General features: G+C 35.9%; 1 protein-coding gene across 2 annotated transcripts in view; it reads left to right on the top strand.

Annotated features, from left to right (window-relative positions):
* Window positions 1-12,587, top strand: part of LOC139971172 (polypeptide N-acetylgalactosaminyltransferase 14-like) — a 154,113-nt gene extending 141,526 nt beyond the window's left edge. For both annotated transcript variants that reach the window (XM_071977416.1, XM_071977414.1), the window contains 6 exons: window positions 2,481-2,607; window positions 3,736-3,828; window positions 4,911-4,994; window positions 7,150-7,285; window positions 7,690-7,809; window positions 8,698-12,587. In XM_071977416.1, coding sequence (XP_071833517.1) covers window positions 2,481-2,607; window positions 3,736-3,828; window positions 4,911-4,994; window positions 7,150-7,285; window positions 7,690-7,809; window positions 8,698-8,847 — 710 coding nt within the window. In that variant the 3' untranslated portion in view covers window positions 8,848-12,587. The remainder of the gene's footprint in view (window positions 1-2,480; window positions 2,608-3,735; window positions 3,829-4,910; window positions 4,995-7,149; window positions 7,286-7,689; window positions 7,810-8,697) is intronic.
* Window positions 12,588-12,801: the final 214 nt, after the last annotated feature.

Here is a 12,801-nt window from a genome sequence, read left to right as displayed (position 1 = left end):
AGTTACCCAAGGTCTGGAGGGGAGGGGGAGGGGATGGGGGGGAGTGGGGCGAGACTCAACCGACTGTGTTGTAAATTTTGGCTATTACATTAATCAAAAGTTAATAAACTGTTTTTTTTCTTTATCTTTCCTTTGGAGGTCAGGGATGGAGGAAAGGTTCAAATTCACTGCATCACCTCCCCCCCCCCCACCCACCCTCTCACCTTTATACCCACTTGTTAGGTCCAACAATACTAAAATCTAGAATGTATGGTATTTACACACCTGCTTTATGCTGCTTGTTTGGATATTTTATAGTTTTCTGTGCCTCATCGTATATAAAAGAATTCACTCAAATAAACGACATGTTTGAATTCTCCAAAGTAATCATTGATGGCTCCCAGTGGGGACAGGATATGAAATACAAATAACTGTTACTGGAAAACTGCTCAGCCAAGCCATCATTAAGGACATGCTGCTGTGTTTTGTCTGGGATAGACACAAATTGTTACTGAGCTTCAAGGGCAAGGGCATGGATTTGATCCAATTCTGAATGAAATTGCAGAGCAAGAAAAGTCCCCCAATTGTATGATAAAAATTAACTTCTTTCAGAGTTTAAAAATTTTTTTTTTACTGCTTTAAAAGCAAGTTGATTAGTTCCTCCAGCAGCAGACAGCTTTTATGCTTATTTCCCTTTCAAATAAAAGGGTAAAAACAGCTGTTGAGAACAAAACTTCTTTCTGTCAACTAAGTCAACAGTCAACAGTTAAAGGGATATGGTATCTTAGGTGACAATGAAAATTAAGAAGTGGTATTAGATTATAGTGTAAACTTTTTTCTGCAAAGAATATATTCTTCACAAAAAGCTGCAATGATAGCTTGTGAAGGAAGCAAGTATTTGTTTGTAAACTTATCAAGTTATGGTGATATATGAGCTAGAATGGATCAGGGGAGGGGTGGGTATTGGGTGCACACCCACCTTTTCAACCTCACAAAATGAAAACTCAAAAAGTAAATTTCGCTTGCTTTTAATATTTTTTCGGGGGGGGGGGGGAGGATGCTCCCAGATCCCACAGTCCTTGGTACTTGGCTATAATGAGCCTAGGACCACACCTCTTCCTTCATTAAATCCTGGGTACTCCACTGGTGGGTTCCTAGAAGTAATACTTTCAGGTTAAGGTCACCATGGATACAAATATTTTAGGAAGCTTAAAGCAGCTCTATGCATTCTGTAGATCAACAATGTTACCAACCATACCACCTATATCTCAAAATAAAACTGCGATCAAATGTAAAGATGACATCCTACTTTTGATTGTTTTACCATGTGAAATCTTATAAGCCATAAGAATTTGAATCGATTCTGATGCACTCTGATGCACCGAAATGTTTCATGATTTCATCAGTAATCACATGCATTAACAGCAAATCGGAAGCTGTTAAAATTGTTGACTTAATTTTATTTCATTATCGGAAATGAGACCTCTTTTACATCTAACGCGGTCAGAAGGGTTTAGATGTTTTAAGTATGTCCAGAATAGCTTCTAGTTTTATAATCAACATACAATTTTCATTCATTTCTTATTAAAACATGTCAAAGAGTGACAAGGTTTCTAGTTCTAAAATCAACTAAGATCTGAAAACAACTAAGACCATGTAAATCAACAACAGTGAAATGTTACTGAGTAATTATAAAATAAAGGCTGCAGGAGTAAAGACATTCTTCAATAGATTTGTAGCTGTTTCAGTCACAGTCTTAGCCAAATGACCTTCCTACTCTTTCAAAATGAATGAAAAAGAAATAAGATATGTATTTCTCCTGTACAAAACTATACAGCTGTAAAGCTTTTCCTGCCCATAGATTCAACATCATTCTATGACTGTGTTCCATATCACTCCGGCGGATACTATTTCCTTTTAATTATGCAGTCAGTTTAATGAATAATTGCTTAGCGATGATCTCTCCATTTTCGGCGGGGCGCATGGATATCGATTGCCAAGTAATAAAGATTTTCAGATTCGATGACATTTTAATGGGGCCCTCCTTGAAGAGGTTTATTTACAAATCGATTTCAAAATAATTAATACACATTTGCAACTGGGTGTTCCAGACTAGGGGGTATTAGTTTCCAAGAATTTTTATTTATATAATGATATCTACGCACGAGTCTTTTATCTCGCCCGGTCTTCATATACTACATGCGCTTGTGAAAAGTTAGCACCGCAAAAAGAATTTGAATGTCTAAGTGGTGTTTACCGCGCAAAGTTATTAAATCGAATTCAGAATTTTTTTTTCTATTCGCGATGTGTTATTTTATGAGGGGATAGAGATACATTTCATTAAAGAAAGAAGATGAAATAAGGAAGGATAGAATAGAAAGACAGTTTTAGGCATATGAATTGGTTGCATATGATAAATGGAATATGGATTTTGGTATAGAAGTATATGTTGGCACAATAGTCAATGTTGTTCATTGCTTGCTTTCTTTTATTTTGTACAGATCTCTCATTTAGAGTTTGGCAGTGTGGTGGGAAGCTGGAAATCATACCGTGCAGTCGAGTAGGACACGTCTTCCGTAAGAAGCATCCTTACACCTTTCCTGAAGGCAATGCCAATACATACATGAGGTAATTACCAGTCTTATATTAGTATTGGTAAAGTTATGTGTTGTACATGCCTTATAGATCTAGTCCCAAGAAGATAACACTTAAATATGTAGGTTAATTGTACACATTTATCTGATGGTTATGAGTGAAATCCTCTAGCTAAAATTATAAATGTTTGATCGATGTGTGATACTCATGGCAGTTTAATCATTATAGATAGGCCTTGTTACATGCAGTAGGTCCACAGTCTTTGGAAACAGTCCATGCTCATTTGAGGTCAACAGAGGTCTAAAACTGAAAACCTTGTAGAAGTTTTTCTCAAGTACGTAGTAGAATTTGCCCATTTGGTGGCCGCCAAAGGTTCATCAAAGATCAAAGTGAGAAATCTTGAACGTGCCATAGCTCCAGAATTGTTTAATGTCATGCAGGGAAAGTGTACACATAGATAGGCCTTATAGATTACAGCAAGTCCTCCCTCTTTGGTGGTGGTCAAAGGTCATTTGAGGTCAAAACCTAGACACCTAGGACATGATATTTCAGGAAGGGAATGTTGACAAGTGGCATACCTAGCATGTGGCTTACCCATCTTGAGTACTATGTCCATGATCTTTGGTGTGGTCAAAGGTCATTTGAGGTCAACAGAGATCAAAATTGTGAAAGTCATAATCATTCTTTGTATGTTAGAAATGCTAACATTTAGAAAGTATGTACATGCATAGTTGATTAGACTTGATCATCACCTGAGTGACCTTGTAAACAAGCTTGCTTCAAGAAACAGAATATCAACAAAGTTATGTAATACTTGGCATGTGTCTTTAGCATAACCAATGCAAGTTCAATATGGGAATGTCTAAATTAAAAGCCTTGGTATCTCCAGAACCCTAACTTGGACAAAGTATTTGTATGGGTGGGATTATACTTTCTTGAACATTTAGCTAAGAAAATTGATAAACTGCATTATTATGAAAATTCTAAAATCCAATCCAGTTTACAAATTCCAAAACTGGGCTCAAGAAATGAATCTTTTCTGACATGGCAGGTAACCACTAGGAGCATCATGATCATTTTGGATCCATCCATGTCATAAAATAGTTGTTTCTGGCTTCTTCGTTAACTGTCTATTGCATCGTCATTTTTGTTTTAATTTAGAAATATCCGAAGGGTCGCTGAAGTATGGATGGATGAATACAAACAGTACTTTTATGAAGCCAGGCCAAAAGCAAAGAAGAGGTCATTTGGAGAGTAAGAAATCTACTATATTTGACATACAGCTGTTTGAGGTTCACCATAAGTCACCATTAACTCCCCTGTGGTGTCTTAGTTGGCTGCACCCATTGCTCACCTTCAATCTCCTCATCATGACTCAACTACTATCCATGTTACAAAGCACAATGATGTTGTTGAATGTTCAAACTAGTTTTGAAGCAGTGCCAATAAATCTGATCCTAACATGTTCATGTGTTACCCCCCCCCACCCCCTCCCCCACCCTTCCCACAGTGCAGTCGCAAGATATATATTGTTATATCCCACTCAGGAAGGAACGATTGTCCACCTTGAAAAGTATGCTTTTGTTTCCCACCCATCCCACACTCTGAATTGTTAATACTTGTTTCGGCATCGATGTGATATATAGGTTTATCGTATAAGTTTATTGTCACATTGATGAAAACTATATTCTGCTGTACCATTTCTCCAGCAGTAGGTTATTTTTTTCAGATTATCTCAGTTATGGTTTTGATAATGCGAGTTCCTGCTTGCAGGAGGATCTAAAATACATACATAAAGGACTGATTGAGAAAGCAAAGAGAATCATTACTTGACATTAATATACTTCAGTGCAGGCTGCCTCAGTTAATTTGTATCACCATGCAAGCTTGTGTCAACACATTATTTCTTACAAACTCATATAAACACATGCAAAGAGATGTTCTACAATCATCAAGAAAGCCTACACTTGTGGTTTTAATTGTTTAGGTACTATAGTTCTTCTTTGTGTTAGGTTACTGTAAGTAGTGTCTATAAGTGGATAGTTTTCATACCTTCAATGGTTCCTCTTGTTACAGTTCATTCTACATAATGTAGTTGTCATGATCAATTTGATCCATTTTGGCATGCTTGAATTGTTTTGTGTACACCTTCTACAAAGTGATTTGCTGATGATTAAAGATGCCCATTACTGCAAAGCATAACTTAGGAAATCTCATAACTTACACGTTCTCTCTTACACGAAATCTCAGAACGTTCCTTTAAATTTGCTCGGTTTTATTGTGTCATCTGATTTCTATTATTGCAATGTTTGTCTTTTCCATTTTATTGTCACCAGTATTTCTCAAAGGTTACAGCTGAGGGAGAGTCTTCAGTGTCAACCATTCAAGTGGTACTTAGAAAATATTTACCCTGAACTAAAGTAAGTACTAACGCAGCCTTGTCACTTGTGTGCTTTAGCTTTGGTCAACTATTAACACGTTTGAAATGAAACTTTATACGTGCACAAACATTTCCAAAATACACAAATATTCTTTTCCATTTAGTTTTGTGGTTTTCAATTCGGTTGTGTCATAGGAAAAAGAGATTCCAAAAAAAAAATTAAACTGTTGTTCCATGGTTCTCCATTGAAAATTCTTCAGAAAGGGAGAGGTACTGGGAGGTCGCGGGGGGGGGGGAGTCCTACCCACTGCTATGAAAATGAAGGAATACTCTACCCCACCATCCCCCCTACCCCACACCCACTCTTCCGACTGCACACAGGTAGAGTAAATAATGGCATTGTGTCAAGGTTTGTCTCACAGTTTCAAACAGCTCATAATACCCATGTCATTTTCTTCCCACTTCATATGGATCCCAATTCATAACTTGTACTGCCATAATTCGGGTTCGTGTGATGTGATTAACTTTTCTTTCACATTCAGACTTTTGTATTTCAAGTATTTGTTGAAACATTTCCAGTCTTTGACCTTGTCTTGGTAGCAATTGCAATAATTAGATAGCTTTGATTGTTTCCAATTGTACTTTGTATGATAGGACATGGGAAGTCCTGTATAGGTAAATAGAAGCTGAATTAACGGATGCTTTCCGACCTAGGATATGAAGAGAAAACCACAAAACAAAGATGTAAACGATGAGAATAAATGAGGGGGAGGATAGAGGTCAATGGGTGAGTCGGAAAAATAGGTATGAATAATAAGAACTGAGCGGTACTGTTCTAACTGTAATCAAGTGACCATAAGAAAGAATGCTATGTTGTATAAACTATGGCTTGTGTTTAGATAGGAAGGCATGTGAGTGATTAAGAATAAATTTTGAATATCAACAGAATGTTCAAGCCAACATTCAGAGAAGAAAATGACCTGTTTGTATCCAAACCATCTTCATATCTGCTGACTTGTATGGAGAGTGATTAACTATTTTAATTTCATTTCATTTTTTTTTCTCTAATCAGACTACATATAAACATATACTTGATCCAATTAAAAATTAATACAACATAGTTTGTAGTGAAAGGAAGTGTTGTAATGAAGCCTACAGGCATTTAACAAAGTTCACTCTCATAATGATAGGAAGAAAAGAAACACCAAGAAGAGGAAAATGTAAGAAATATACACATAAGTTTGTTACATTGGGCACAGTAGTTGTGTCTTGAACTTCAAAAAAGGAGAGCATGTGATCAAAAAAGGATCTCACTGTATATTTATGATACGGCACGTACAGGTTGTCCAGACAGACAGACAGACAAATACGTAGTTAGTATCCTCGGTTTTATTGATTCCTCCTGATCTACAGTTTTAACATTACCGGTGTATTATGGGCCTGTGTTTACAGAGCCCTAGATCTGTTAAATCTTGCAAAGAAAGATTTGTGTTGTGTTAAGGAAGTCATTAATGCATTGGGAACAGTGTGTATGACTGGTTGCTAGGCAGATATCCAGTGTAGCTCCCTGACAACTTAATGTGGCAATAGTGAAAGATTTGGATTCAGAGATGAATTGCATTTGTTTGTGCTGAATTTACTTGAAGAGAAGCATTAATTTTTAAGTGCAATCATTGCGACTTAATTGCTTTTTTTAAAGGACACATAGCATTGGTAGAAAATGTTTTATTGATAGCGTTGTTGATTGGATATGTCTGGAGGATTCGGGCCTGGGCAGGGGAGGGCTGGCACTACAAAGTGACTTTGTTTCCTTCTTTTATTACCAATTTTTTATTCTTATTCTCAATATTCAGAAATCCTAAAGGACTTTAACTTTGGGTATAAAATAGTCTAGGGCAGTTATTAACTTATTTTAAACTTACAACTTTAAAAAAAAAAATTCTAACACTTGTTCTGCCTACAGTTAAATAGGTTATATTATCTAAACAAAAGGAAGATAGTAATAAGGTAATGGGAAGTTAAGGAATGTTAACTAAGGTCTCTGCAATCAGTGGTTAAAGTTGATCTACTTCTGTGGCAGTCAGTAGAGCTTCAACATGTTAGATATAGAAATGACCGGTGGACTCAATGAGGGAAGGTCAGTTTTACATTCAGGATTTATAAATTTCTTTCTCTGTTTTTTGTTGTTGTCATAGACTTCCAAACAATGGAGCCATGCAATATGGTCACCTTCAGCAGGGTAGTGTTTGCCTTGGATCACCTGTTAGTCCTGCCACCCTTTTTGCCTGGGAACCAAACATAGCTCCCTGTTCCAGTTCAGAAAAAGTTCAGGTAAGCATGTTGCCAGTTCTACCATGCCAGGGATAAGTTTTATTATTCAAAGAGTAAACCCCAACAAAATATTCTCATGTTATGATCTAATTATTCTAACCCACCATTTTGAACTCCATTTACAACATTGACAATTTAATAAATTAATTTTATTTCTCTGCATCAGAATTGCTGATTGAGCATATATGATTTAGATATGATTCTTGGATATAAGGTCTTTTAGGAAAAACAAAAAACATACCCCTTGCTAGTGACCTCAGTACAATTCAAATTGATTTCTAATATGTTTGAACACAATTTGAAGCTGTTGACACTACACACTTAGCAGGTTTGAAAAATAATTAAGAGAGGCAATCCAGGAGAAGATATGGGATAAACATTATCTTAACTGTTATTTACTTCAGACTTGGACTTTCCCAAAAGAAGAGACATTACAACAGCAGTCGATGTGTCTGACTGCCAGTAGTAGTATCCCTGGTACTCCAGTCTACCTCACAGAGTGTCTGGATAAAGATGTCAAACAAGTAAGTCCGTGGATTCAACCATTCACTCTACCCACGGTGGTGTTTGATAAGACAAGCGAAAAATCAAAAATTGCCGAACTATCATCAAATAGAGCAGATAGGAGTTTAAAGACAGATTACACAGATAGAAATGCAAATGGTTGGGAAGGGTAGATGATAAGAGGACCAATGTGGAATAGATTTTGGTGTTAGAGAGGTTAGCTGAATGGAGGGGGTGGGGGGTGGGGGGTTTAGGTTGGACAAAACCTTGCATTGTTATTGGTTTCATGCTTTTTATGAAATCATTCCTTAAAGATATTTAAGTTGGTTAACTTCTTGCACTGACTGTTAAATTAATTGTTGACATAGCCCAAGCATTAAATTTGATAAACGCTTGTGTCTTCTGGTTTTGTTAATGATAAAAGCAAAATGTGGTGCAACTTTGGTTAGTTGTATGCCTTAATGGTGGATCTGGGAGGAACAGGAAGTGGGTAGTGAACAATGTGTTGGTCTAAATGAGCAAACAGAAGGCACATTGCTTTAATTTAGCCATTGTGATATGCTGTGTAGATGGAGGAAGTACATTAGTAAAGCAGAGACAGGTAAGTTTTATCACATGTAGCCATCCAGAGCAGGCCTTTCGCTTCTGGAAGTTTTCAATCCAGTCTGCCAAAAAAATATGTGCTCACAATCTTTGCACTAATCAGGTACACTACCTGGATCATTGCTCACTCTAGGTATTGTAAGATATTGCTTCTCTCTGGCCATTTTCTCCAACAATTGTTTCACTCATGCACTTTACAAAAAGTGCTGGAGAACCCTTGATATAGTGGAGTGTTCCCCCATAAAGAATAAAGCCAGTTAAGCTTTGCAACCTTTGACCTCATGTCTTCTACTTTATTATACCAGAGGTGGACCAGATGGGGCAGCACTGGCTTCAAACATGTTCTCAGCGGTCTCTGTCTGGACAATCAGAAGACCAATCGAGGTATCGTCATCAGTCCCTGCAACGACAAAGAACCGTCACAGCTCTGGGAATTCAAGCTTCTCGTCAATTGAAAGAAGGACGACATTATGTACTTGATATTATGGTGCTACTTGAGAAAAAAAATTCATAAAGATGTAATAGCTGTTTTCTGCTCATTAGAAGAAAACAAAAAGAAACCTCATCGTCATGGCTTGTTACAAATTATGTTCATCCAATACTGGCGTTGTTACAAACTCAGGTTTCATTTATCATAATTAACAAAAAAAATTGGTCCTTGTACATTACATAAGTGTTATATGCAGACACAACTTATGATATTGAAAGCAGGTGAATATATGTGTGGTGTTGTAAGTGCCTCCTCTCCAGGGTATGTGTCTCATCAAGGACCTGGTGAGACAGGGTTGAGAATGGAGAAGGAGAGGGTGGGGGGGGGGGGCAGAAGTCAGGCCAAATTACTGCCTGTGGTGACACCAGGCCCATGTGAAAACCATTTGCTTTGAAAATGATTGAGGGGCTATATGGCTCCATAGTCTTTTGTTGTAGAGGCCTCACTCCTTACAACAACAAAAAAACGGAATTAGAATATCTGAGACCTCCCCAGTGTATTAAAATCAAATTTATTGTGTTCCATCCATTCTACAGGACTGGTAGTTAATACTCGACACTCCATTGTGAAGAAAAACCTTCTAAAGGATGTAAAATATTTTATCTCTACAGTCATCCCTCTCATATTGATGATTTTGGGATTATTACCAAACTTATATTATACCTTGCCATTTACTATTTTTGTCTTTATTTGAAAACTTTTGAATTTACAGAATTCTTTTCAGTGCAATAAATTATTTCTATGGACAACAGAACAGTATGACAGGAGTACAGAAGTGATATTAGATGGGGATATATTATTATTATTAATACTACTAATGTAAAAGTTCTACGAGAACAGTAAAGGTGGTATTGTTGAAAAAAATGTTGACACTATCTTAAAACATTAAGATAATTAAAAAAAATTGGACAAACATTTTTCATTTTTGTAAAGAGAAATATGAGGCCAACTGTCACACATTGACCTTACAATAAGACATTTCATTTTAAATACCAGACTTGGTTAACACAATGTACACATAGTATGTATGTATGTATGTATTTTAATTCCTCCTGCAAGCAGGAACTCATGAAGAAGCCTCATTGACTTATCAAAGCCGCAAGCTGACCGATGAAGATACTACTAAGTCCTAAGTTAAGAAGCCATTAGCTGGGTCATTTGAAACACTATCAATATGTTGATGATTATGATGAAAATCCTCCGCTTTGGGGGAAAAATTTAAGAAATTCCATGTTTATTCATGCTCCCAATCATGCAACCCTGACCGTCACAGCTCATCTAAGACGAGAGAGCAATGCCAACTCTTAACAATGTTTGTTGTTTGTTAGCTGTGGCCAGGGAAAATAAAGGACAGCTGACATCAGCTATGATCATGAAACTCATCAAAAAAAGGGATCTTTGAGCCTTCCCCTTCCAACTTTTAAAATAGTAATCAACTTTAAGATCTTCAGAACAGTGAAAGTTCTGTGTTTGTATTAAGAGTCACATTTCTACCCTTACTTGATGTCACTCACTTCCACTTAGCTCTTTGTAAGTGAATCATGTGTTTTAATTTAATATGACAAATTATGTAACCTGAAGCTGTTTTCTACTCAGTTCAATTGATTAGAATCATCATAGTTAATCACTAAATTTGATCAATTTTCGAAATTTATTTAAAACAGGTTAATTTCCTATGTATTTGTAAAAAAAAAATTTATGAAGGCACAAAGTATTCTTTTTTTATGTAATGTTTTTCTTTTCTTGTGATATTTGTCTAAAAGGCTTCCTGTGTATTATTTTTTTTTACAACTATGCAATCAAATATCCTGAGAAAGATTTGATGTACAGCAATATGGATTGGTTGGTATGTAGTAAAATCAGTGAGTATCATAACCAGCTGTAGAAACTTATTGCAGGGGGGGCAGTGGTGGTGGTTGGGGGGAGGTTTGCAGTGGATGGGAGGGGAAGAAAGTCCTTTGGAAGAACCACTATTGCAGGGGGGGGGCTAAGGTACTGTGTAGGTAGCCAATATTTTAGTGTGTTCAGCTCATTTATGAGATGTTTGGCTAAATGCTGCAAGGAATGGATTTGCTTTATGTATATATATATATATATATATATATATTATTTTTAGGGGGGGGGGGGAGATGCTATGTCACAGAGTTAGACTGTGCACATGGGACAATCTTACCAATTCTGAAACTCCAAACAGAGCTTGTCAGAGAATGTGAATAAGAGGAAAGTAAAGGGGGTGCGGGTTGGATAGAGGTAAATAAAGGGGTAATAGTTACTGTCTATTATATGGCAGCTTTTACGATTAAAATTGTTTTTAATGCAAGTGTAAATAACTGTATTATGTTTCAAGGGGCTGAATAGTAAAGCCAAATGAACCAACACTTCATGGTAGCACACTTCATTGATGACTCCTATGATCACGTAAAGTCATTATGATATTAACTTGTACAAATAGAGATAATCTCAATTTATTCAATACCAATACCATGCAAACATGTATGTAGACTATCAATTCCTAAAAGGCTGAAGTCCTTTTTTTTTAAATTTCTGCCCATGTTAGCATATTTAGCGACGTTTGTATCACTAAATAGTCCCTTTCTGATGCAAATAAAAAACGTAACTCATTCACCATGCTGTTAAACAAAAGTGCAATAGTTAAAATGCTTGAAATTTAATGTGAATAAAGATACTTTTAGTGTCCCAAACTACAGACTAAGAATTGCTTTGTAGTAAGGACTATAGTCACATTACTGTAATACTGCAAAAGGAAAGAATTATATGTCAAAGCCATTTGTGCACTAAAATTAGGTTTAAAATGCACTATAATGTAATTTCCTATTAGTTATATTTATAAAAGAAGCTTTTAAAAGAATAGAGAAAACAAAGGCTGAAATAGTAATGTAATCACTAAAAAGAGGTTATCGTATATAAACTGGACAGTACATAAAGAAAGAAATACAAGTAATTGAGAACAACAATACAATCAGTGAATGCTTATTGCTGATGATTATCCTAAACTTTGCAAAATAGTTTATATACTTAAATAAATAAACACAGATATAAAAAATATTATTGAGTAAATATAGGTGGCACAGCCTTGTAATTACTTAATGATTGTTACAAACATATTTCAAAAATATTTTACATTTTACCGGATAATCAAGTAATGTCAAATTACTCCTTACTTTTAAATTTAGATTTAAACATAAAAATCTATTGTAGACTATGAAACTTCATTGTAAATTGATGGGACCAACATAGTACATAAACCAGACTGAATATAGAAGCATTACTATGGTGGGAAAATCAGTTTAGACACCCCTGCTGACATTTTAACACTGTTAACACAAAAATTGTAACAAACTTAAATATGAATACCTGCTAATAAAGACATAAAAAATGTAAGAAAGTCTAACAAATTGTGTTGTAAGGTTTGAAACTGTGTGACCATTAAGCAAATTTAACTTTGTAGTCCCGATACAGCTGACTGAGGTATCTTAAATTTTCTGATCAAAATAAGAGTAGTAATGAGAGATGATTTTTGTTATGAAAGCCACTTGTCTCAATGCTAAGTGGTAATTCCTTCCTTCATGAAATATAAAATTATTTACTACAAATTGCTAAATTTTCTCTTATATTTCTGTTTTCTCAGCTTCTTTGCATTGATGCATATATTATAAAATAAAACTGCAAAAGTTCTTCGTGAAATATGATATGGTTGACTTTTTATTTGAGTACTGTGTTTTATGTAGATATTTGTTTAAAATGTTTACACTACTTCTGGCATACATTCTCCAAATATGAACGACTGGAATACTTTTGTCCATGAGACCTACAAGCAAACCTGTTGATAGGGCATAAGGGGCAAGGGGATTACAGCCCCTCATTCCCAGGTTAATTATGGGGAGAAGGGGGGGGGGGG

This window comes from Apostichopus japonicus, chromosome 8, assembly GCF_037975245.1.
Source record: "Apostichopus japonicus isolate 1M-3 chromosome 8, ASM3797524v1, whole genome shotgun sequence".
NCBI lineage: Eukaryota > Metazoa > Echinodermata > Holothuroidea > Aspidochirotida > Stichopodidae > Apostichopus > Apostichopus japonicus.
Note: the sequence above shows the minus strand (reverse complement) of the source record. Positions and strands in the feature narration are given on the sequence as shown.